Raw genomic sequence first — 27,711 nt, forward strand, 5'->3', positions numbered from 1 at the left:
AGTTAAGCTACAGTTCAGCTACAGTTAAGCTACAGTTCTGACACAGTCCAGCTACAGTTCAGCTACAGTCCAGCTACAGTTCTGACACAGTCCAGCTACAGTTCAGCTACAGTTCAGCTACAGTCCAGCTACAGTTCTGACACAGTCCAGCTACAGTTCAGCTACAGTAAGTTCTGACACAGTCCAGCTACAGTCCAGCTACAGTTCAGCTACAGTTCTGACACAGTCCAGCTACAGTCCAGCTACAGTTCAGCTACAGTTCTGACACAGTCCAGCTACAGTCCAGCTACAGTTCAGCTACAGTTCTGACACAGTCCAGCTACAGTTCAGCTACAGTTCTGACACAGTCCAGCTACAGTTCAGCTACAGTTCTGACACAGTTCAGCTACAGTTCAGCTACAGTTAAGCTACAGTTCTGACACAGTCCAGCTACAGTTCAGCTACAGTCCAGCTACAGTTCAGCTACAGTTCAGCTACAGTTCAGCTACAGTCTAGACACAGACAGTGAGGTAACAGAAGAGGGTGTCATGAAGATGTCTACCTATAAGCCCCTGCATAGCTGCATGTGTCATGAAGATGTCTACCTATTAGGGCTGAGCCCAAACGTGCGAACCTTCGTTAGCTACGTTGGCATTCTAATTCTAAATCAACATTCGAATTATACATTTTTAATAATAATAAATAAAAAAAAAAAAAAAATCTATTAATTCTGTTTAAACCAATGGGGGTTTTCTTCACAGTTGCAGTTGCTTTTCCCTGGGCTGGGTCTGGGGCTGGAAAGTTGATTTAATAAAAAAAAAATACTAATTTAATCTGATTAATCTCATTATTCAAATTGAGGATTTAGTTTGAGGATAGTAAAAAAAAAAATTTAAAAGATATTACCAAAATTATTATTATTATTAATTTTTAATTAAAAACGAAAGTTCGAACGTTCGTTTGAAAAACCCTGACGAAGTTCGAATCCCAAAAACAGGGTTCGCGGACAGCCTTACTACCTACAAGCCCCTGCAGCTCTCATGTGTCTGTGTGTCATGAAGATGTCTACCTACAAGCCCCTGCAGCTCTCATGTGTCTGTGTCCTCTCCCCAGGAGATCTGCTCGCGGCCCCAGTTCATCGTGGACGGAGCGACTCGAACAGACATCTGCCAGGGAGCTCTTGGTGAGTTGCCTCCGGTTCCCAGCTGTAAATGGTAAATGGCTGCATTTATATAGCAGCTTTTATCCAAAGCGCTTTACAATTTGTTCCTCACATTTTTACCCATTCACGCACACATTCACACACCGACCTGCACACCGGGAGCAGTTGGGGGTTCGGTGTCGTGCCGCTGGTAGGACCCGGCTGTTAGAGGAGGGAGAGAGAGTGAGAAACTCAAAGAGACTAGAATGTAACCTACTGTAACGCAACATAATGACATTTCGGTGCTTTTATCCAAAATGCCTCGCAGTAGGCCTACCATGAGCGACAGTGGCTCAGGAGGTGGAGCGGTCGTCTGGTAGCTGGAAGGTTCCCGGTTTGATTCCAGCTCCTCCCGAGCAGCGTGTCGAAGTGTCCTTGAGCGAGACACTTAACCCCTAACTGCTCCTGATGAGCAGGTTGGCACCTTGCACGGTCGCCTCCACCGTCAGTGTGTGAATGTGTGAGTGAATGGGTAAATGTGAGGAACAATAGGAACTATATAAATGCACCATTTACCATTTATGAGCACATATGGTATTTATTTTTTTGCACGGGTGGTCCCAGAGGACCTGGAAGTGTCAGTGTCGTGGTTTATCCCCTAAGCGAGACACAAAACAATAGTGCGGATAAGAAAATATTAGACGGTAGGTAAAACGAGTTTGGTCTCTTTTGAGTCGAGAGAAATGTGACAGGAACTGAGGCCATGTCCACACTAAAAACGATTTTGGTCTGTTTTGTTTACATTTAAAAAAAAGTTTTCAGTAAACACGAAATAGTTTAAAAAAAACTAGTGCGTCCTAATGAGAACACTGAAACCGCTGAAACGCTGCCGCAAAAAAACACCAAAAGAAGAATGGAGCGTGCGCAGTTTGCACCTACCTGCGCCTACCTACCGCCAATAAAAACAGAAGAAGAGAAAGACAACACTAGTGTTGTTGTACCGTCCGGTTTTGTGCTGACCTACTTTTCCAGAGACACGGCGCAACGTACTTCGGGAGTAGAGAGAGAGAGAGAGAGACCGTGGCTCAAACTACCTATTGGAATAAATTAATTGATTGATGTTTAACTTGTCCCTGTGTGTGTCCAGTCATTTCGACTAGCAAACGTTGTCTGTATTTAGTATTTAGCTTATGTGGATAGCATTTTGAATAGCATCAATGCTAGCTGGCTGGCTAGTGACTGGCTACAGCTTTATTTACTAAATTATGGAGGCTTTTTAATCGTCAAGGTAAGAGAGGATTTGTCATGATCAACTGAAAGCGTATGCTATGGAACAATATGTGCTTGGGTTTTCAGAAAAAGGCCAGCTATGTGACGCTAATTATTTAGCTAATATTGATTTCATAGCTTGCTGGCTACAGCTCAGCACCATGCCATGGGGATACTATTTACTAAATAATGGAGGCTTTTTAATCGTCAAGGTAAGAGAGGATTTGTCATGATCAACTAAAGGGGTATGCTATGGAACAGTTTGCCGCAAAAGCCCGATCATAGCTTCTGCACCACGAGCGCAACTACTCTGTAGGACGCCATTGTTGTTGTGATGTTGGCTGAGCGTTTGCGCATGCGGGGTAAGGGAGAGGTGGGCCAACACGGCATCGGTTCAGGAGAAGCCGCATATCGCTTGTAAATATGGTGACGCAACGGGGGGCGTCTTCAAAATTTTTGCGCACTCTGGAGGGTGGTATCAAAAAGTACCGTCTTCAGGCTGCCAGAACGCAGTTCCGTGTGGCAGAACGATGCAAACGATCAAATACTTTGCCTAAAATAACCAAAATCGTTTTAGTGTGGACATGGCTTGAGGAAGCTGTCGATCAAAAGTATAGGGGGAGGGGGTCGCTCTTCTCACAAAGAAAGAGAAGTAAAATGGGGGGGGGGGGGGGGCAATGAAAGACCGAAGAGTGTGAACAGGGAATGAGATCTCCAGCAGTAATGACTGAGAGGCTCGTTCTCCCAGAGCAGTAATGATTGAGAAGCTCGTTCTCCCAGAGCAGTAATGATTGAGAGGCTTGTTCTCCCAGAGCAGTAATGATTGAGAAGCTCGTTCTCCCAGAGCAGTAATGATTGAGAGGCTTGTTCTCCCAGAGCAGTAATGATTGAGAGGCTTGTTCTCCCAGAGCAGTAATGATTGAGAAGCTTGTTCTCCCAGAGCAGTAATGACTGAGAGGCTCGTTCTCCCAGAGCAGTAATGATCGTGAGGCTCGTTCTCCCAGAGCAGTAATGACTGAGAGGCTTGTTCTCCCAGAGCAGTAATGATCGTGAGGCTCGTTCTCCCAGAGCAGTAATGACTGAGAGGCTCGTTCTCTCAGAGCAGTAATGTCTGAGAGGCTCGTTCTCCCAGAGCAGTAATGACTGCGAGGCTCGTTCTCCCAGAGCAGTAATGATCAGGAGGCTTGTTCTCCCAGAGCAGTAATGTCTGAGAGGCTCGTTCTCCCAGAGCAGTAATGATCGTGAGGCTCGTTCTCCCAGAGCAGTAATGATCGTGAGGCTCGTTCTCCCAGAGCAGTAATGATTGAGAGGCTCGTTCTCCTAGAGCAGTAATGACTGTGATGCTCGTTCTCCCAGAGCAGTAATGACTGCGAGGCTCGTTCTCCCAGAGCAGTAATGACTGTGATGCTCGTTCTCCCAGAGCAGTAATGACTGTGAGGCTCGTTCTCCCAGAGCAGTAATGACTGAGAGGCTTGTTCTCCCAGAGCAGTAATGATTGAGAAGCTCGTTCTCCCAGAGCAGTAATGACTGCGAGGCTCGTTCTACCTCCCGGCCGACAGCAGAGAGCTCCATGTATAATTCATGGTTTCTCCGCCTCGTAGCTGTAAACAAGGCAGCCCCCGTCTTCAGGAAATCACTGGCTCCGCAAAACAACAGCTCCACAACGCTGTGTTGAAATAACCCACCCTGGGGGCGGAGGCATGTTACATACCCCCCCCCCACACACACACACACACAGAAATGTGAACCAAAAAAACCTGAATTGGTCCACTTTTACTTGCTCTTTTTGTTATGCAGACGACTTGTTATGCAGGACCCCCCCCTCCCCCCCGATTTCAAATACTGGTAGGACCGATCTGTATTGTAGCCAACCGGTACATATCGGTACTATACTGTGTATAACCCTTTCACTACCACACTACCAAAGGGTTAACCCTTTCACTGTGACAATACAGAAGCAGGGTTTCCCATTAATGACCTAGGCCCGCCACAGTCTAATTAGTCCCGCCACAGTTGTATAATGAACCAATTTTTTTTTTAGGTAAAAAAAAAAATATATATATATATATATATATATATATATATATATATATATATATATAAAGTTTGCCAATAGGGATGTATCAGTAGTATTGTCAGTGGTAGTAGTCGTAATAGTAATCCACTATATTCTTTTATTTTCTAAAAAATAAACCAGTTCAACACAGGTAACCACTTTTGCTTCATTTCTTTGATGGCTCAAATGTCTGCTCTAGTCCAGTGGTTCCCAAACCTCTCCTCGAGGCACCCCAGCTGTTCCATGTATTTGTTATATTCCACCACCAGCACACCTGATTCAACTAATAAAGGGCTAGTTAAGTTGAATCAGGTGTGCTGGTGGTGGAATTTAACAAATACATTGAACAGCTGGGGTGCTTCGAGGAGAGGATTGGGAAGCTCTAGTCGATTTTTTGTTTTGAGCACAAAGTTCATCATAGATCTAGCCTCTTTATTTTGCTCTCAAAGTGCACCAGATTGATGCATTTAACTTTAAAATGTACAAACCAAAAAAAAATCAGGCGGGGCATGCCCCCGGACCCCCTAGAGGGTCGGAGGTTCACCCCCCATAGTCTCTGAAAATCCTGTGGGAAACACTGCAGAAGGTTAACCCTTTCACTGCCACACTACAGACGGTTAACCCTTTCACTACCACACTACAGACTGTTAACCGACTTCTCTTTAGATTGTTAGATTTTGATCAATCAGCCAGTATCACCTCTGTAATATTGTCGTTGTGTAGTTTCTGCGTTGTGTTTATTTCTCTCTGTCTTCTCATACTGGCTGTACAATCTTTGTCATCCCCCTTTAATGCAATCCGTAAGCATACGAATTCGACACTGGGCCGCGTAGTACCTTTCTTGGAATCGTTGTTTATTGCATAAACAAAAGCCTCAGATGTGACTCATTTCGTATTGTCCTTGAAAAGTCTTTGATGGAACACTAAATTCATTATTCTATCGTCTTCTGCTGTTTAGTCCAATGGTGGCTGAGGCCTTGTCGTTAGCCAAAACCCTTCTCCCGTTAGCCGAAGCTAATGATGTGTCATCTCCCCTCCCCCACCGGCGAGGGTGAGGGAGGGATGAAAAGTCTCTGATCCACGTCCGCTTGCGTCAGCTTCGTGTCTAGATCTAACTTACACCCGGAAGGAAACTCACATTTACAATATTCATCATCATCATTATCATCTCGGCATAGCAATGGCAGGCCCCGCCCCTCTTACTTTGGCCATGTGACGCGCTGTCATGGCAACTGCTGTTCACCCCTTCACACCCATTAAAAACGTCTGTTTCCTTGATGTCAAACTCTCTCTCTGACCATTCTGCCTGCTGCTGTTCTTCTCAGTTGTTATGTGCTGATGGCGACCTCGGCATGCCCTGGGCTCTATCTTAGTCTGCTGCTAAATACATTGCCTCTCTCTCCGACCGCCTCCACCACCATGCACATCTACCTCTCTGACCTGGCCCCTTTAGATGCTGTCATCTCCCCCAATATATACATTATATACATTGAAAAAACCTCGACATCCTTCACTCCTCCCTTTTGATTCTTCAAACAACGTCAGAATCAACAAACTACTTGGTTTTTCAATCATACTCGGCTGTCATTTTAAACGTACACGGCCTCCCTCCCTCGTGCCAGATGAAGGGAGACAGCATCCCGTCAAAACTGCGATCTCGCTAGTCGATGCCCACGATGCATTCCCCGTGGCACCAGGGAACACACAGCAGACCATCCACCCAGAGGCAAACCTCACAGCCATTTAGCACTCCCTGGGAGAGCTCCTTTTTTTTTTTTTTTTTTTTTTTTTGTTCTCTACCATGGTTTTACGTACTCTCTTACTGCAAGTCATGACTTTTTTACTCATACCCTCTTACGCTTACTCTTACTCGTACTATTACGCGACACCTCAATAGGGATGGGAAATGCTCCCGCTGTTTGGCTGCTTCTATGTGCAGTGAAAACTACTCCAATGTTTTAGAACCTAGTCATTGATTTAATTCAGGGTAAGCTAAGATTAGCCGCGGAGCTAGCGCTAGCTAACGCGAGCTAACGCTAGCTAATCAAGCTCACAGAGAGAGATAAACAGCTGACAGCAGGTAGTACAGGTACAAATACAATAAAAAACGGGGTGGGGGCTGTTGTGTAAACCTTATACTCTTTAGTTCACATATAATAAGAGACGGAGAGCGTGTGATGATCACGTTGACTGTTGTTTACTAGTCGGTAAGCCAGGAAGTACCGTGCAACATACAAACGTGTGTGTGTCTGTGTCTGTGTCTGTGTCTGAAAGACCAGACGACCTGTTGAATGCAACTACGGTTCAATAGATTAAATTAGTTTAAGATATTGAACTGTAGTTACATTCAACAGGTCGTTATTCAATAGATTAAATTAGTTTAAGAATAAAACAATTCTAAAAATAAATTTTCTTTAAGAGAATCTCAAATACATTATTTTATTTTAAGTGTAGGCTATAGTTAAGTCTTTTTTTTCTTTTACAGTTTTTGTATTTTTCTGACATGGGGGCTCAACAATAAATGACAATCAGAAATGTCAAGTTGCATGTTGTTATTCTAACCAGCTTAGTTCTGTTGCATTTCCAATGTATTTATTTAAATTAATCAGGAATCGATAAGGGAATCGATAAAGAATCGGATAGATAAGCAGAATCGATAATGGAATCGTATCGATAAAATCTGATCAATTCCCATCCCTACACCTCAACTGTCGTCATTGATCTTGCCGTTTGAGGTCTGTCGCGTTTCCCCTCGTGCACAAGGAAAATCTAAACGGATCACCCAAACCAACAACATCAAAATATCTCATACTCCTGTAACTTATTATCAATGAACACACAGGACTTCACGCTGTTCGTCTTCACGCTGTGTCTTGTCTCGATCTTGATGGACTCTGGAAGGAAGTCCCTGCTTGTTCATGATTCAACCATAACCTGCCCATGATCTCTGTTTTCGAAACGCCTCGAAACAGCGTCTCTGCAGGAAGGCCCCGGTGGTCGCAGGCCCAAGCCACAGGCGAATTTTACTGGACGTGATGTCATCACAGTCATGAATTATACTGGACGTGATATCATCACAGTCACGAATTTTACTGGACGTGATGTCATCACAGTCATGAATTATACTGGACGTGATGTCATCACAGTCATGAATTATACTGGACGTGATATCATCACAGTCATGAATTATACTGGACGTTGTTAGATCCTGATCAATCTGGCCAGTATCACGTCTTCGTCTGTTTGGCTCTCCATCCAATTCCTCTGCGTTGTGTCATTTGAATGGTCCTGACGTCTCCTATACTGGCTGATAAGATCCTTATCTCTCCCCGTTAGTACTATCCGCAAACCATAATAATTCTCCACCTCCGTAAGAATTCGACACTCCGACACAGCGTAATACCTTATGAGGAAAAGCGTTGTTTATTGCTATAAACAGGAACCTCAGCTCAGATGTTAACAGATTGTATTGTCCTTGAAAAGTCTATTCTAATGATCTTTCGGTGTGTTCAGTCTGTTGTCCTTTTGCTATTCAGTCCGATAGTGGTCAGGCCTGGTCGTCAGCCTAACCCTCCTCGCGTTAGCCGAAGCTAATGATGATGTGGCATTCTTCCCCCCCCCCTCTCTGTGATGAGAGGAGAGAGTATCTTGGTCTCTTCCCTCCTGTGGGATTCGTTTCTTTGGTCTCCCAGATTTTTAGTCTGCCCTACACCCGGAAACACCGTTCGACTTATAGATCTTCATCGTAGCAAAGACGGCCCGCCTTCCCTCTGTCATGCGACGTGCTAATAACCTTTCACACCATTAAACGTTTCCTTAAGATGAACCTCTCTCCCCCCTGCTCTGGGCCTACAGTACACTCGCTCTTATCAATGTTTTGTCTTAGATTGGAATTCAAAACAAACACCCTCCTCGTGGCCTGTGCCTGTGAAACCGCTTCTTCTCCACCGTCAATATCATCCCGTGATGATAATGATATTACCCTCTTAAAGCAGTTTATAAACCAAATATACATTGAAAAAAACACAATTTTCTCTCAAACCTCCCTTGATTCTTATCACCCCTTCAGAATCATAAATCATTATTTGTTTTTTTTAATTAATTATGCCAAAAATAGACTGGTTGAAGCAAACCAACCTCATCTCTTGTGCACAAGAAATGAAGACGGCCCACGGTCAACCCAGTGATCTTGCTGCCTGATGTCTGTTTGCGCCCCCCTTCGTGCACAAAGGGAACCGAAACAGACCACCAAAATGAACAACATCCAACGACTCATAACAATTAGGGCCCCCCTGTCTGCTCCCAATAATTATATCCTGTTGTTTTACTGTTTTCCCTCTTATCTACCTTCTATATATATCCTTCTATACATATATCTTATATATGAATCCTCCATTTATATCTCATACTCCTAATCAATGAACACAGGACTTATACTGGACGTGATATCATCACAGTCATGAATTATACTGGACGTGATATCATCACAGTCATGAATTATACTGGACGTGATATCATCACAGTCATGAATTATACTGGACGTGACAGTCATGAATTATACTGGACGTGATGTCATCACAGTCATGTTAGATATCACCCCCCATTTCACAGTATCCGGAGAAACGCACAACACGATAACACAATATACAGTAAATATCCATCCATTGAACAGCCCTGTTTTGCAGTGTATTTGTGGTCTCTGTTCACAGCCCTAGTTGCCAACGCTCTGCGGGCCTCCTGAAGGTCGACGTGACGCTTGTTCAAACACAGCCCCTTCTCTTTACTCTCATCTTTTACGAGGGTCAAGTTCCAGCTTCACAAGCTTGGACCCACTTGACCCTTGACCTCTGTGGCCCCACAAACTCAGCGGCATGGATAAATTAAACTTTAATAATAATAATATATATTTTGGAATCGCTTCACCTTCAGGTCAGGAAGGAAGTGAGAAGGAAACTATTGGGATTGAATGAGAATTGCTGTCTGCTGTCTGCTGTTGCTGCGGCGTGGGACTTACGAGGAGCTGTCTTGAGGATGTTGTTGGAGCTCTGTGTCAAAACCACCTGCTTAACGTGAACAACCGTGGAAACCCAGACAGTCGCTCCCCAGGATTCCGTGTGTTGGTCTGACTGGCCGGACTTGAATGACCTATGCGGCTGGTCTAACGTGGCCCTGGAGTGGGTGGGGCCAAATTCAGAGACTGAATGTCGCTGAAGAGATCGTCTCTGACCCTAATGTATCTGTGAGGGCAACCATCAACACCTGTGGAAGAGAGCGTGAACTCCCACCTACCAGCCCGTGGTCATCTCATCATGTCGGCGCAGCAGCAACTTCAACGTCAGCACTGGACTGAGCTGAAACTACAAGAGAAGCATGTCTGGCTGTCTCCCTGCACTGATCACTACGTCTCATATGCAGTGTTTAAGAGTAACTCTCGATGAGAGTATTATCATCTTCACTCTAAAAGCTAGACTGCAGGTTTTACCAACTAAGCTGAATCTTTCCAGTCATAGCTCTCACTGTATACACCATGGTCATGTGCAGATCACTGAAACCATGTCGCACATCCTAAATGGTTGCCATGCTTACAAAGGGCTTTACATTTGTAGGCACAGCAGAATTGTGGACTTGATATCGGATCTACCTTTGGGTCCTCTACATCACTGTACAAGCACTGTACTGTTAAGCCCAGCATGTTTGGCCTGTGTGATAATGATTCAGAGGTGTTCTGTAAGATCTCAGCCAACACCCCTGCCGTTGTGGTAGTTAATGAGAGTAGTAGAGAGGTGTTTATTCTAGAGGTTGGCTGTACCTTCGACCACAGCCTGGAGGAAGCCTTTTTAACCAAGTTACTGAAATATCAGCAGCTCAAGCTGAACATCTCACAACTAGGCTACAAGTGTCAACTTTTAGTTAAAACCTTTGGCAGCCTGGGTCATGTTTAAAGGCTGGAAGTTAGGGGCCTTCAGAAGGCCCACATCTCCAAGAGAAAGGCTAAACAGTTAGCAAGGTATTGCTCTATATCTGCTATTATTGGTAGCCGCTCTATTTGGAGACGCTGTTGCTTTTTTTACCCATAGAATAGATGCTATTGTATCTGTTAAACCACATTTGAAACATCATCGGTGTCAATATTGTATGAGTACGATGGGTGCTGCACAGTCACAAACGTAACCATAATGACTCCCAATGAGCTGATTGCACTGTTAGTGTTTATGTCCTTAATGTACTTTGTATTTATGTGGATGTAAATAAAGCATTTAAAATGTGTGTGTGTGTGCGCCTCACAGGGGACTGCTGGCTGCTGGCGGCCATCGCGTCGTTGACTCTGAACGACAACCTCCTCCGCAGAGTGGTTCCTCACGGCCAGAGCTTTGGACAAGGATACGTTGGCATCTTTCACTTCCAGGTGAGCGCGCCCTCACTTCCTGTGTCCTCACTTCCTGTGTCCATTCCTGTCGTTTTTTGTTGGGCAATCGCTGGTAATAGTGATGGAAAGAAATTAATAATTTGTCTAAACATTCACTTACGAGATCCTTACAACATGATAGATAGATAGATAGATACTTTACTGATCCACTTGGGGAAATTCACTTATCCAATTGCTCTCATGGTGGACATACAACTACAACCTGGCGACCACATGTGTGGACAATGACATTGCATTTAATTTTGACCTATGTGGACATTGCATTTAATTGACATAAATGGACGCACAATAAAAGAGTCAAGTGAATAAAAGACTCAGTATTTAAGTAAAAAAGTTTAAACATGTAAAAAGTATTTTTTTTAAAGGTAGCAACAATAAAATGGATCAATAAATTAAGGTAATTGCACATTGTCCAATTTGGGGGGGGGGGGGGGGGGGGGGGCACAAGATCCTTAAGCCTGTGATACAATGACCATCTTGAGGCCATGCAGTGAGGCAGTGTGTTTTCTCATTACAAGTATGCATAATTATTATTATTACAAAATCAAATAAATTAAATAGCATGATTTGAATATAAGAAATATTAATATGACTCTGTTATCCACATTGATATTGCCACATCCGTTACCACCCAAGGTGAATTGCCCTTCTCCAGTATTGACTTTCTTTATTGCCTCAGAAGGTTGCCCCCCTTGTGTCATAAAGCCAGGCGAGGGAGTCGTGCTGGGCAGTCAATGATCCGATCACTTTGAGTCTATTCATCTAAATTAGTCAATTATCTTTCTCTGCGCTCCCTGAGTCTCCTGGCTCCGAAGCAATGGCTCATTAATGCGTTATTAATACATGCTGTTCATGTACGTCTTTAATCTATGGGCCACTTTGCTAAATTAGTGAATTTAGTTTCACTGTCTCATCTCTGCTTCACCACAATGCCGGTGTTTGGGGGGGGGGGGGGGGGGGCAGGAGAAAGGGAAGGAGCGACAGTGGGGCAGCCCTGACAGTTTCCGGAAACATAAGCACGGGACTAGTATTACGTGAGGATCCATGGTAGTAAAAAAAAATTACAACCCTGCCCCCGACCTCTGTGATTTTCAGATGCACATTCGGGGTGGGATACAATTTTACCGAGGTGTCCTGAGATTGACACGGCAATAGTTTTGACTGTCTGGGTGTGTGATCAAACATTATTGTTTCAAACGGCACCTCAAACTAAACCGCATCAGCCGGCAAATGCGCGGAGTACCTCAATATCGTTTGAATGATAAATCAGATCTATGACAATCCAGCAGGTGAAACAGAATGAACTGGATAACAGTTACTGTACAGTATGTTCACCTACTTTGGATGGAAATAGGACTAAAACCTATCGATCTCTATGCTGAGGTGGTTGCTCAGCATTCACACTGCAATGCCTTTAAAACCTCCCTGCACTGACTGTGATTCCCACAGATCAGATGACCCCTGTGTTTGCCGACATATGATGGGTAATTTGTACTGGGATTTTTACTTTACTTTGAAAATTTCAGACATGGCAGATTCATGCAGGATTAAGATCACAGACGTCCTCCGCAATTATTTCAAATAACTAGAAGTCCCCAGGTAATACTAGAGCCGTTATTACTAATGACTAGAGGTCCCAAGGTAATACTAGTCCTGTGTGAATATGTCTTTAGGCTATATTTATATTATATTTGACCAGTATGTACCATTGGTGACTTGGTACATAACAAGGTTTTTATACGTTCTCCCTTTTCACCGCTTCCTCTTCTGAGTCATCTCTGATAACACACAGTAATAAACCTGTTAAATACACACCCCGTTCGGGACCAACACATAGTCTTCAGTCAGGAGAAGCTTGAGACGGACAGGTAAAGGTCCTAGAGTAGACACACCTCACCCCTCAGATGTGCCCAAGGCCTCCACCAGAGGCGGCCAGGGTGCACTGAAGGTACCTGCTCTGTCTGCACCAGGGCACTGAAGGTACCTGCTCTGTCTGCACCAGGGCGCTGAAGGTACCTGCTCTGTCTGCACCAGGGCGCTGAAGGTACCTGCTCTGTCTGCACCAGGGCGCTGAAGGTACCTGCTCTGTCGGCACCAGGGCGCTGAAGGTACCTGCTCTGTCTGCACCAGGGCGCTGAAGGTACCTGCTCTGTCTGCACCAGGGCGCTGAAGGTACCTGCTCTGTCTGCACCAGGGCGCTGAAGGTACCTGCTCTGTCTGCACCAGGGCGCTGAAGGTACCTGCTCTGTCTGCACCAGGGCGCTGAAGGTACCTGCTCTGTCTGCACCAGGGCGCTGAAGGTACCTGCTCTGTCTGCACCAGGGCGCTGAAGGTACCTGCTCTGTCGGCACCAGGGCGCTGAAGGTACCTGCTCTGTCTGCACCAGGGCGCTGAAGGTACCTGCTCTGTCTGCACCAGGGCGCTGAAGGTACCTGCTCTGTCTGCACCAGGGCGCTGAAGGTACCTGCTCTGTCTGCACCAGGGCGCTGAAGGTACCTGCTCTGTCTGCACCAGGGCGCTGAAGGTACCTGCTCTGTCTGCACCAGGGCGCTGAAGGTACCTGCTCTGTCTGCACCAGGGCGCTGAAGGTACCTGCTCTGTCTGCACCAGGGCGCTGAAGGTACCTGCTCTGTCTGCACCAGGGCGCTGAAGGTACCTGCTCTGTCTGCACCAGGGCGCTGAAGGTACCTGCTCTGTCGGCACCAGGGCGCTGAAGGTACCTGCTCTGTCTGCACCAGGGCGCTGAAGGTACCTGCTCTGTCTGCACCAGGGCGCTGAAGGTACCTGCTCTGTCTGCACCAGGGCGCTGAAGGTACCTGCTCTGTCTGCACCAGGGCGCTGAAGGTACCTGCTCTGTCTGCACCAGGGCGCTGAAGGTACCTGCTCTGTCTGCACCAGGGCGCTGAAGGTACCTGCTCTGTCTGCACCAGGGCGCTGAAGGTACCTGCTCTGTCTGCACCAGGGCGCTGAAGGTACCTGCTCTGTCTGCACCAGGGCGCTGAAGGTACCTGCTCTGTCGGCACCAGGGCGCTGAAGGTACCTGCTCTGTCTGCACCAGGGCGCTGAAGGTACCTGCTCTGTCTGCACCAGGGCGCTGAAGGTACCTGCTCTGTCTGCACCAGGGCGCTGAAGGTACCTGCTCTGTCTGCACCAGGGCGCTGAAGGTACCTGCTCTGTCTGCACCAGGGCGCTGAAGGTACCTGCTCTGTCTGCACCAGGGCGCTGAAGGTACCTGCTCTGTCTGCACCAGGGCGCTGAAGGTACCTGCTCTGTCTGCACCAGGGCGCTGAAGGTACCTGCTCTGTCTGCACCAGGGCGCTGAAGGTACCTGCTCTGTCGGCTCAATGGAGACGGTGTGTACCACAACTTCATATTTACACAAGATAAGATATTCCTTTATTGATCCCCTTTTAGGGCCTCATAGCAGCACGGGTAGGGGGGAGGGGAGGTACAGGTATGGGCAGGGTAATAAGGACTACAATGGAAATGAGCTCTGAGCTTTTTTGTGTCCATCCTTGGCAGTATTTCCAGATTGTGCTTCTGTCACATGTTGTTTTATATATTGTCAAATAAAGTCATTCATTCATTCATCCATTCATAGAAGAAAGACATACATATAGACGTCTTAATGGCAAATTTGTATATTCTGTTCTATTCATCCCGTTTATATAGTTAAAGCCTCAGCAAAACTATCAGCTGTATCACCCCCCCCCAGATACACACACACACACACACACACACACACACATTTGAATACTTTATTTGGTTCCACAAATTATATTACATAAACAGGGAATCAAATGTATCGGGGCCACAGATGTTGATCACAGATACATTAGGGTCAGAGATGATCTCTTCAGAGACATTCAGTCTCTGAATTTGGCCCCACCCACTCCAGGGCCACGTTAGACCAGCCGCATAGGTCATTCAAGTCCGGCCAGTCAGACCAACACACGGAATCCTGGGGAGCGACTGTCCAGCTTCCCGCTGGGTTTCCACACACACCGTCACACACACACACACACGTCACACACACACCGTCACACACACACACACACACACACACACACACACACACACACACACACACACACACACACACACACACACACACACACACACACACACACCTGTGCCCAGTGTCTCTGTGAAGGGACATTACCAGCAGTCGGTGGCCAGGTGATGATATGCATGGTTCCTCTGTCCCTTCCAACTCAAACGCTCCTTTTTAAGAATCCATGAGGAATAACCGCATAGAACCGATCCCTATAGAAGTGACATGCAGGGCCTTGGTAGCAGCAGACAGGCAACGGTGGTGTTCCAACTTCCATGTACTGACCAGCCACCTGGGTTGGTTTGAATACTTTCAGTTAGCGTAGTGGGGTCGTACGCTCGATACTCCCAAGAGTCAGCGGAGACTAGAGTCGTATAGTCTTACTTGAACACAACATTATTAATGCATAGAGTTATGGAGAATGTTTTCCATCTGCAGAGGGAAAGGTGATTGGGACATTATGACTCAGTCTCAACCCCTCTTCCCCCACAAACCCTGGACTACCGGTAGTTAATTTAAGGACACTATCTCTGACCTCTCTTACTCCCACCAGAAGTTCTTGTTGTCCTTTCAGACCTTGTTATTGAGACCTTGTTACATTCCTGTTGGGCTTGATTTGATTTTTAAATCAATTTGATTGCATTCTCCTTGAATCTCAACAGACTTTTTGATTGAGTCCGAAAGGGCAATGAGGAATCACAAAACAAGACAAAGACAAGACAAGAAATGTAAACAAGTGCAAAGTATAGTAATCGATGACTTAATGGAAGGTATAACTGTGGAAATTGAAATGTATAAAGTGAAGAATATTGTTGTTACTTGTGTATACAGAACACCAGGGTCAAGCATAGAATCATTTAAAGACAGTTTGGAAGAGTTATTGAATGGGTTAAATGAGCGCAAAACATGTCTGATTTGTGGAGACTTTAACATTGATCTCTAAGCAATCTAATCACTGCACGTCAGATTTTGTGGATGCTCTATATGGCAGAGGGTTCTACCCACTGATCACAAAACCCAGTAGAGTAACCTCAACTTGTGCTACATTAATTGACAATATTTTTATAAACACTTTGGAGAACAATATTAAAACCGGACTTGTGATAAATGATATTAGTGACCACTTACCTATATTTGTAATATATGACTGGCAAATTAAGACAAAGAAGGAAGAAAACTCCCTTAGATACACAAGGGTAAGAACTGATGACACAATAGCCAAGTTCAGGAATGATCTGGTTAATGAGGAGTGGAAAGGGGTTTATGTGGAAGAAGTAAATGCTGCATATGAGGCATTTTTGGACATTTACTTGTCGCTGTATGAAGAACACTGTCCAATGGTAGTACGGAAGCAAAACTTTTATTATAAAATAAAACCCTGGATGACAAAGGGCTTACAAAATGCATGTAAAAAGAAAAACAAACTCTATAGAGATTTTATCAAATTAAGAACAAAAAAGGCTGAAAATCAATATAAAGCTTACAAAAATAAATTAACTACTATAATTAGAAATGCAAAGAAAAAACACTATAATAATGTCTTAAAGGAAAATATAAATAATATCAAAGAAACTTGGAAGAATTTACTAAATGTCATTGGAAGCAAAGCTGTATCTGCAGACTTACCCAATTACCTCATTAATGACAACAATACGGTTATTAAAAACGTGAATGAAGTGGTAAATGAATTTAATAAATTTTTTGTAAATGTAGGCCCAAACCTTGCTAAGAATATCAAAAGTCATAATGAAGGGAAAGCAAATAAAGACTGGACAGGGGAAAGTAAAGTGTTGCAGTCTATGTTTCTAGGACACGTGAGTGAAAGACAAATTATAGAAATAGCTTTAAATTAAAAAAATAAGACATCAACTGACAGTGATGGAATTGACATGATAATTGTGAAGAAGACCATTGATTGTATAATTAACCCCCTGTGTCATATTTTTAATCTTTCCTTTCAAACAGGCACCTTTCCAGACAGAAATTCGAATGAAAATAGCAAAGGTTATTCCTCTATTTAAATCTGGGGACAAACACAGCTTTACCAACTACAGACCAGTGTCCTTGCTTTCACAATTTTCCAAGATTCTTGAAAAAGTGTTTGTTCATAAATTAGATCGTTTTATTGAAAAGAATAACCTGCTGAGTGAGAGTCAGTATGGATTCAGGGCAAATCGATCAACAGCCTTAGCCTTAATGAATATATATGAAGAAATAACCACAGCAGTAGATGAGAGGAATTACACAATAGGGGTGTTTATTGACTTAAAAAAAGCATTTGATACGATAGGATAGATCATCACATTTTTATTTCTAAATTACAAACATACGGTGTGAGAGGGGTGGCGATGAACTGGTTAAGTAGCTATCTTGAAAATAGACAACAATATGTACAACTCTCTGGTTACACATCTGAATGTATGAATATTGAATGTGGTGTCCCTCAAGGTTCGGTCCTGGGGCCCAAACTTTTTATTTTATATATTAATGATATATGTGAAGTGTCAAACATATTGCAATTTGTTTTATTTGCTGACGATAAAAATTTCTTCAGTTCAGGAAAATACCTTAAAGAATTTGCAGATGACATTGTAAATGAAATGTGTAAACTTAAGATATGGTTTGATAACAATAAGCTATCCCTAAATTTGGAAGAAATGAAATGTATGATATTTACTAATTGAAAGAAGGAGGACAATGTGGCATTATGTATTGACGGAGTTAATATTGAAAGAGTATCTGAGTTAACATTTTTGGGTGTTATGTTGGATGAGAAATTGACATGGAAGCCACATATAATGTACATAAAAAAGAAGGTAGCCAAGAGTGTTTTTGTTTTGAACAAGGCAAAGAATGTGCTTGATTATAATTCTATGCGAATATTATATTGTTCACTAATCCTACCATATTTGAGTTACTGTGTGGAAGTGTGGGGTAACACGTATGAAAGCAACATAAAGCCATTATTTATATTACAGAAGAGAGCAGTAAGAATAGTTCACAATGTAGATTCAAGAGAACATACCAACAAATTATTTATTAAATCCAGACTATTGAAACTTAAAGAGTTAGCTGAAATACAGACTTTATTAGTTTTGTTTAGAGCAAAATGCAGAGTATTACCAGCAAATATACAGAGGTTGTTCGTTCCCTGTCCAGATGACAGCAGAAGGAAATTCAATTTTAAGCACCAATTTGCACGAACAACCTTAAAACAAATATATTTATTATATGAATATGTACTGTTGGACTGTGGTAATTCCATGGACGAATAAATAAATGATGCTGATGATGATGAGAATGTTTTCCATCTGCAGAGGGAAAGGTGATTGGGACATTATGACTCAGTCTCAACCCCTCTTCCCCCACAAACCCTGGACTACCGGTAGTTAATTTAAGGACACTATCTCTGACCTCTCTTACTCCCACCAGAAGTTCTCGTTGTCCTTTCAGACCTTGTTATTGAGACCTTGTTACATTCCTGTTGGGCTTGATTTGATTTTTAAATCAATTTGATTGCATTCTCCTTGAATCTCAAAGGACTTTTTGATTGAGTCCGAAAGGGCAATGAGGAATCACAAAACAAGACAAAGGACAAAGGACAACTGGCTTCTTTTGTATACAAGAATTTGTTCTTAATTGCTTGCCTGGATAAATAAAGGTTAAATAAAAAATATATAAAAAGGGGGGTGGGGGGGGGGGTGAGTTGGGAGGAGGAGGGGAACATGGTTTGGGGGGGTTGAAGGTGAAGGGTGAATGGATGGTGGAGGGGGGTTACTATTCTGCCACAACATACGTGTGTGCGCATGTGCGTGTGTGTGTATATAAGAGTATTTACATGTATTTTGTGTCTTGTCATCGGTTTCATATGAATAGAATAGAAATACTTTAATCATCCCGAGGGAAATTTGACACTACAAATCGCTCACAGTAAACATTTAGACAGAACAAAGTCACGAATAAGAATAACAAAACAAATTGCCTAAGAATAGAATAGGCCTAAGAATAAGATAATAATAATAGAGTACGGACCGGGATTCACATTTCGCATGTTATGTATATACATTCTAGTATAAAATATACAGTAAAGAATATACAGAAGTCTACAGTAAGTGTAATATTGAACAGTGTTGTTTTAAAAGTAAGAGTCCAGGAAGATGGTCACTGTCACCCTGTGCTCAGTGATGCAGTGAGGCACAGTGATGCAGTGTAAAGTCTGATGGCTGTCGGAATGAAGGACTTCCTGTGCCGTTCAGTGCTACATTTAGGGAGTGTTAGTCTAGCACTGAACATGCTCCTCCTGTCAGCCAAGTCTGTATATAGTGGGTGGGAGGGGTTTTCCCTGATGGCCTGGAGCTTAGCAAGGCCGCCGCCATCGCTAGAGAGTCCAGCTCCACCCCAACCACGCTACTGGCCTTCCTGACCAGTTTATCCAGCCTGTTTGCGTCCCCCGGTCTCAGTCCGCTGCCCCAGCAGGTCACAGAGTACATGATATTTCTCTTTCTTCAAGTCTGTGTTTCTGACCATATTATGGCAAGAGTGTCTCCATAAGTCCGTCTACACACACACACACGCATGCGCGTGGTCTTGACTCTTTTCCAAGCACGCTTGTCTCTGATCCTGCAAAAGAAATTCCATTTTAGAGATTCATTTGATTTACTTTAATATTATGTGGAATTCTATCAAAAGCAGTAAAATGATCTTTGGCCTTTTTCAGTTTCAAGAAATATCTTGAAATAAGTAGAGTTGTATTGGAACATGTCTTCTTTTCAGGTATGATTTTAAGGTATGAGTGTTTTAATTTGCAGAGGCAGCAATTTGTTTGCAAAACCTGTGTGTAATTCTTACATTACGAATGCACACTGTAATCGAGCTGAAGCAACATAACAAACCTTCTGAATGAATCTCCGCTTTCTAGCTTCCAACAGTGTTCCAGGGAGGTCACTTTATTAAGTCCTGAAAATAATACCATAGAATTGATCCCACTTTCACTTTCTTTCAAAGCTACATTTAAAATTCTTGTTAAATGGGATGTTTTTATTTTAGTTTCTCTTGTAGTGTGAGTGCAGAAGAGACTGTTGTGATCAGCAGCAGTAGTTATGTTCTGTTCTGATCTGCTCTGCTCTGCTCTGTTCCATTCCGCTCTGTTCTGCTCTGCTCTGTTCTGTTCCGCTCTGTTCTGCTCTGCTCTGCTCTGCTCTGCTCTGCTCGGCTCTGTTCTGCTCTGTTCTGCTCTGCTCTGCTCTGTTCTGCTCTGCTCTGCTCTGCTCTGATCTGTTCTGTTCTCTTCTCTGCTCTGCTCTCATCTGTTCTGATCTGTTCTGTTCTGTTCTCTGCTCTGTTCTGCTCTGCTCTGCTCTGTTCTGCTCTGCTCTGCTCTGCTCGGTTCTGCTCTGTTCTGCTCTGCTCTGCTCTGTTCTGTTCTGTTCTGTTCTGCTCTGCTCTGTTCTGCTCATATTGCAGCCTCTATGTCACTGAGCACTTTGATTCCTGCAAGCTGCCCCGCTTAATGAACTGAACATTGTGCCAACCAGGCTGCCAGACTGCCAAGAAAAAAAGAGAGAGAGAGAGAGGGACAGAGTGGGGGGGGGGGGGGGCAGAGAGAGAGAGAGACGGAGAGGGATAGGAGCAGGATAAAGGGAACACACACACACCATGCAGGGTGAGTTGGCCAGGCCTGGTTGCACTGTCAGGGGAGCTAATGCAGTATATTGGCTATGATCAGAAACAGGCCTAGTTAGTAGGCTAGTCAGTAATCCTGCTTCAAACATATTTGCAATTCTTGCAAATGCGTGCATGCACACGCACACACACACTAATTCACACAACCCCACATCTTCTACGGCTCGGGAGGAAGTTGCACAGAGAAGGATGTTCGTGAAGGGAAAAGGCACCACATGGTGGATTGTTTCCAGAGATGCTGTGGTGTATTCATATTGGCTCACTAGTGACTTGTTTATGGCTGCAACAGAAGAGCTCCTCGCCCTATCTCCTCCCACTACCTCCCCAATCCCACTACCTCCTCTCCCTCCCACTACCTCCTGTGTGTCTGTGTGACTGTGTGTGTGCACGTGTTCTTGTGTTGTGTGTGTGTGTGTGTGTGTGTGTGACTACCTCCTCCCCCGACCCCCTGCTTGCATGAGTGGAAACCCCATGTCAGGGCTTTCCCTAAACAGGCCACTATGACAACGTGCCTGTGCCACCAAAATTATACACATTTGAATTAATTTGTTATTATATATTTTCTTTTATTTATAAATGTTTTTATTTTCAATTTTCAACATAGAACAAGACATCACAATACCATTAACAATAATAATAATAGTGACACTAACAACATAACAGCATAAGAGTAGGGCTGGGCGATATGGGAAAAAATCATATCGCGATAACGATATGATAATGTTATCAACTTATCATATATCTCGATATCGATAATTATCGAAATTGTTATAAGTATGTTTTTTTTTTAATTTTTTTTTTATTATAAACAACAGATGTATGTTTATTTTACAGCAATTCTTTGTCATTGCCGCCATCTTTAGTGTTACATCCCCTCACACTCCAGTTCTCAGGCTGCAGCTGGTTTAAAAGCTAAAGTAAACCGGCTTCTCTGCTGGCTGTGGCTCCAGGGGAGTTGAACAGTTCTGGCTCTGCTAGTTTATTTTCGATCTTTTGGCGCTTTTTTGGTGGACAAACCACCGCACATGTGCACCGTGACTCGTGACTGGAGTCTAGTTCTGCTAGCACACATAGCCTACAGTGTACAGACGGTTTCAAACTGTATTTTAAATTAGAAAGCAAACAAAATAAATCTCAATTTGGTCAGTATTGTCATTTGGACAAGCAAAGCCATTACTTTAAGTTGCAGGCAAGAAAGACAAGTCTGTCCACTGTCTCTGGTTTTAAAACTGCCCTGTTGCAGGTCACAAAAAAAAAAAACGATTTTTAGATTTTTTTTTTTTCGATATTCGATATCGATTATTAAAATATATCGCGATATTTATCGTTATCGTTATATCGCCCAGCCCTACAAGACAGGCAAACAAGAAAGTAAAACAATACAAATAAAAATAAAAATAAGAAAATAAAAAAATAAAAAATAATAAGTGTGGCTCATGTGTGTGCATTATCGTGTGTTCTACCTACCCATATGTGCGTGTGCCTTACCTACGTACATGTTTTATGTGTGAATGTATATGTGTGGTGTGTGCATGTGACCGTGTATTCCATCGGCAACAATGCCAGTACAATCAGACAAAACAAGGCAGCAGTGGTCCATTGGGGGGTTACTGGTAATGGGGAAATCGGGCGAGTACAGTGGTGGACAGCGCAGGTCCAATATGTGACAGATAAGGGTCCCAGATCTCATAAAAAGTGTCCAACTTGGAATGCAGCATGCACGTGATATACTCACAGGGAATGCATTCCATTATGATATTGTGCCATGACCTTATTGACGGGACCTCATCCTTGATCCAAAACAATAGGATGTTCTTCTTAGCAGCAAATGTCAACAAATTGAACAGTCTCTTATGTTTGAAATTGGCAATATGAATATCTGGGAGGCCCAGTAAAAGGCAGAGGGGATCCAGCTCGATGGGGGTGTGAAATATGTCAGATAGTTCCTCTACGATGTCGAACCAATAGCTCTGAAGCTTTACAAAAGCAGTGGACGTGGTTTCCAGTCTCTATCTTACATTTAAAGCAAAGTGGGGACGCATTGGGATCCATTTTACTCTTAAGGGCAGGGGTAATATGAATGCGGTGCAAGATTCTCATTTGAATAGCCTTGGTGCGGTTGCAAACAGAGATTCTTTTTGCGTAGGTCCATGCATCCTGCCAGTCTGCATCTGTGATTTCTATGTCCAGGTCTTTTTCCCAGGACTGTTTAGTAACAAAGGAAGATAAAGATGAGTTAAGGTTCAGAGTACTATAGAAGATAGATATTTGTTTTTTGGGGATCTGCAAGGAGAGGGCTTTCTCCACCTGCGAGGTGGAGCTGTTAGTTAAAAGTGAGGTGTCCTTGGTGATAAACTGCCTAATTTGTAGGCATCTAAAAAATTCCGCTTTCAATAGGCCATACCGCTGCTGCAGCTGCGTAAAGGACATTAGGGTCTGGCCATCAAACAGGTGGCCAAGATCAGTTATGCCCTGCTTGTGCCAGGTCTTGAAGCCGCCGCCAATTTGGTCTGGCTTAAAGTCAGGATTGCCTACGATCGGGGTAAGAGGAGAGGTCAGCTTGGCTCGGCCCTCCACCTTACGGACAGTCTTCCAGGCCTTGACGGAACATAGTGTGATGGGGTTGGAGCATAATTTCCTAACAGACTTAAAGTCCTTGATAAATAGTAGGTTCCATAGGGGGGACTTAGATTGCGAGGATTCAATGTCCAGCCAGATTGACCGTGGGTCCGATCTGGACCAGCCGACCAGCACCCTAAGGTGTGCTGCTAGTTGGTAATGTTTAATATTAGGTAGGTCTAGACCCATTTTCAGACGCGGCTTCTTCCCATTCCAAATGAATGAGCTTAGCCATCCTTCTAACGCCTTGATAACCTTGTTTGTCAGCAGCACCGGGATCATTTGGAGAGGGTACAACAGTCTAGGGAGTACGTTCATTTTGACGAGGGCTATCCTACCCAGCCAGGAGATCGGTAAAGGGGCCCATCTAACTAAGTCTGCCCTTATGGTGTCTAAAAGGGGGGGAAAGTTGGCCTTACACAATGTATGGGTGGGTGTCACAAATACCCCTAGGTAAACAAAGCCGGAGGGCGACCAGCGAAATGGGAAGGGCTCGGGCAGGATCGGAATGGATTTAAGTGTCCCAAGTGGCATTGCTTCGGATTTGGAAAAGTTAATTTTGTACCCCGAGAAGGTTCCAAATGTGGAAATCATGCGGGTTAGACATGGAATTGAAGAGACAGGTTTAGATATAAAGATCAGCACGTCGTCCGCGTAAAGAGTGATTTTGTGTTACCTCTCGCCCACTCTAATACCTGAGATCTCGGCTGACTGCCTCACGGCCTGCGCGAGTGGTTCTATGGCCACGTCAAATAGTAAAGGGCTAAGAGGATCCCCCTGGGGGTTCCCCCGTTGTAGAGGAAAGTTGTTAGACCTAAGTCCGTTAGTCAGGACCGCCGACATCCGCGAGTTGTAAAGAACCTTGACCCAGTCAATAAAAGTGTCTCCTAAGCCAAATTCAGCGAGGGTTAGAAATAAATACGGCCATTCTACACGATCGAATGCCTTCTCCGCGTCGAGAGACAGAACCACCGCGGGGTGGTCTGTCTCACGAGTCATTTGGATGATATTAAGGAGCCGTCTCATGTTGTCGGTAGAGTTCCTACCCTTAATAAAACCGGTCTGATCTTCGTTAATAATAAAAGGGAGTACTTTTTCCAGGCGCATGGACAGGATCTTGGAGAGCAACTTTTGGTCCGAATTAAGTAGGGCTATAGGCCTATAGGAGGCGCTCTTTTCAGGGCATTTACCCTTCTTAAGTAGAAGGCAAATATTAGCTTCCCGTAGGGACTGGGGTAATATCCCCACCTCAGAGGAGTGATTAAGCATTGCCAGCAGGGGATCCAAAAGAATATGACCGAATTCCTTATAAAACTTGCATCCGAAACCGTCCAGGCCCGGAGCCTTACCAGATGGCATAGCCTTAAGGGCGCCCAGAGCTTCTTCCTTCGTAATTGGGGCGTTAAGGAGCAAGTTCTGATCTTTCGATACCTTAGGGAGGTGTAATTCAGCGAAGAAAGCCTGCATGTCAGAGAGAGCACCGTCGGGTCGTTCGGTCCTATAGAGTTGGGCATAGAAAGAGGCAAACTCTTTATTAATAGTTTTGGTGTCAAAGGACCTGACCCTGTTGGAGTCCGAGATTGAGGCTATTACTTGGGTGTCAGCCTTTTTTTTTGCCAAGTTTAGCCAGGCACCTACCAGGCTTGTCACCGTGTTCGTACATTCTCTGTCTGGCAAATTTAAGAGAATATTCGGCGTCCTGGATCAGAAGAGTGTTTAATGCAGTTCTGGTGGCCGTAAGCTCTATAAGCACAGCCGGGGCTGGGTTTGAAACATGTTGATTTTCAAGGTCGGCTAGTTTGGATTCAAGAAGTTTGCATTGTTCATTTTTCTTGCGTTTCTTGGATGATACATAAGATATAATCAGTCCGCGAGAAAAGACCTTGGAGGTTTCCCAGAGTAGAGACGGGTTATCCGTAGAATGCGAGTTAATTGAGTAGAACATTTTAAATTCCGATTCGAAATAGGAGACAAACATATCATCTTTGAGGAGGTATGGGTTGAGGCGCCAACGCCTCGACAGCGCTCTCTCCTCTGACATGGAGTAGACCAGATATATAGGGGCGTGATCCGATAAAACGATACTTCCGATTGTGCAGGACGATACTAGAAAGAGCTTAGAGGGATGAAGAAATAGTCTATTCTACTGTTGCTCTTATGTGGGCCGCTAAAAAAGGTGAACTTCAGTTCGGATGGGCAAAGGGTTCTCCAGACATCTGAGAATCCAGTGTCTTCGCATAGGGAGGTGAGCATCTTTGCTTGCCTAGAGGGGGGAGCCAGACTGAGTGGGAGTTTGTCAAGAGACGGTATGAGGTTAAAGTCTCCACCCACAAAAGCATTCTCAGGCTGAGGTTACACCTTTCGTATCATCTTCGTATTGTTTTCTTATACGCATCGCCGCGTATCGCCGCGACGTCATGCGCCTCGAGTCACACTTTCGTTTTTTTTTCGTTTTTGTCAGCCAAGCACACTGATGTAGTACACTGCCAAAGCAGTAGGTGGCAGTAGGTGGCAAACATGAAGGCAATTTCAACCAATCAGAACGAATGTGCCAATACACTTCCTGGAAGCTCCAGCAAAGAAAATGTCAACAAGGCAGGCGCCTATGCCGTGCCACCATCTTGCTCAATGCAGCAATTCTTTTTTCAGCAAAGCCTAATAAAAGTGCAATAAACAAAACGGATACATTCACTGTGTTCTGCCTGTCATTTGTTGATGAAACAAAACTAACATCAACACAAGTGACCACCAAGAGCGGATAGTTTAGGCTAAAAAACGATCGGTAGCATTGTAGCATTGTTAGCTCACGCTACTTAGCCAGCATCAAAACTGATGATATCGCGAGCTATCAGTAGTTAGATAACATTAGAGACAACGCTGTGTGTATTAAACAAAGGTGAATAGATGACTGGGCCATTTTGTTTAATGCTTGTTAAGTTGAAAGAGGAACTCTGAGCTAACAGGGTCTGAATCCTGATAGCTCACGTTAGCCAGCTCATGCAATCGGTAATGCCAGCAGAATGAATGGATGTAAACTTTATTTAACATATTGCATATGGGTACAATACAATACGGCTCAATACAAACAATTGTTAAGGGAATGCAGACTGTTGTAGCTTGGACTGGGGTCCTTATAACAATAACTTGACAACACACGGAGCTCTGTCCCAAACACACACACACTGTACATTGTACACAGGAAGGGCACGCAGATGGTATCTACTGCGCATGGGCGTTTTCGCAACAACTGCTCCGTGCTGACTACACGCTGTATTCCTGGCGTTTTTTTTGCGTATCTCCAAACGCAAACACAATTTTGCGTTTCAGCCGTATCCACAAAAAAACGCCAAAAAACGCGTTTCTGTGTAGATAGGACATGATACGTCGTCAAAAACGCATAAAAAAACGCCAGGAATACACTAGTCTAACCTCAGCCTCAGAGGCCAGGCCATTAAATTCAGTAAATATTTTGGATAGTAAGTCAGGGGAGTAGCCTGGGGGACAGTATACATTCATAAATGTAATTTCTTTACCCTTAAGAACCCCTTTGATAATCACATAGCGACCCTGGCTATCCAAGGAGGAAGTTATGAGTCTAAAGGGGAGATTTTTATTGATCAATATGGCCACTCCCCTACTGAATGTAGAATAGTTTGTGGCGAAGACCTGTCCCACCCAACTCTTTTGGAGTTTAGCAGTGTCGTTGGGCCCCATATGGATTTCTTGTAAAAAAGCAATAGAGACATTCTCCTTCTTTAAAAAGGTCAGCATCGCCTTCCTCTTAGCTAACTTCTGAAGACCTCGAACATTCCAGGAGCAGAGCTTGAAGCTCTCAGAGTTAGCCGTAGCCATAGAATATTGAGGGGTGTGTAGGCGGGGCAGACCTGGACAAGCCTGTGAGCATGCAGAATTCACTTATCTTAAACACTATGCACACGTACTTTGAGCCATACATAAAACAAATATTAATGACATAAAAAAAAGGTGTGGGACCGGTGGGTCTTTCCCCAACATCACAGGGACTCACCAACATTTCCAGAGACTTCAAACCTACCATTCGTAGAACCATCTCAGTGGCCAACTGCCACATTCCCCTGTATACAAAAGTGCCTCAAAGTGTAAAGTAAACAAGAAAAAATCAAATTGAACCATAAGCCATTAGTAAGGTCAACGGCTGGAACCCAGAACTATTGGTTAAAGGGGGGGGGGGGAGTGTATCTTCCAGGCATGTTGCGACAGAACAGGCGTGCAGTACATCCACCAGGCCGGGAGGGGGCGATACCTTGTCCGTGAGTCTGTTATCTCCCCTGACGCTGGTTTGACCTTACACAATTAGGCCTCCCCGCCAGAGGAGGGCGCAGTGCAGGGGGTCGTCTGCCGCTCCCGCGAGCACGTTGTCAGCAGCAAACATTGATGGGAGCCATGCGGGTCGCATGAGCCGGTTGGGATTCGAATGGCCGCGGCCCGGTTGGCGCAGCCACAAG

General features: G+C 44.2%; 1 protein-coding gene across 1 annotated transcript in view; it reads left to right on the plus strand.

Annotated features, from left to right (window-relative positions):
- capn1 (calpain 1) overlaps nt 1–27,711 on the plus strand; it is a 126,870-nt gene that overhangs the window by 45,605 nt on the left and 53,554 nt on the right. Inside the window, exons 3-4 of the mRNA XM_084312569.1 lie at nt 1,093–1,162; nt 10,733–10,851. Of these exons, the coding sequence (XP_084168695.1) occupies nt 1,093–1,162; nt 10,733–10,851 (189 nt within the window). The remainder of the gene's footprint in view (nt 1–1,092; nt 1,163–10,732; nt 10,852–27,711) is intronic.

The sequence above is a fragment of the Notolepis coatsorum genome, assembly GCF_963971535.1.
Source record: "Notolepis coatsorum genome assembly, chromosome: 4".
NCBI lineage: Eukaryota > Metazoa > Chordata > Actinopteri > Aulopiformes > Paralepididae > Notolepis > Notolepis coatsorum.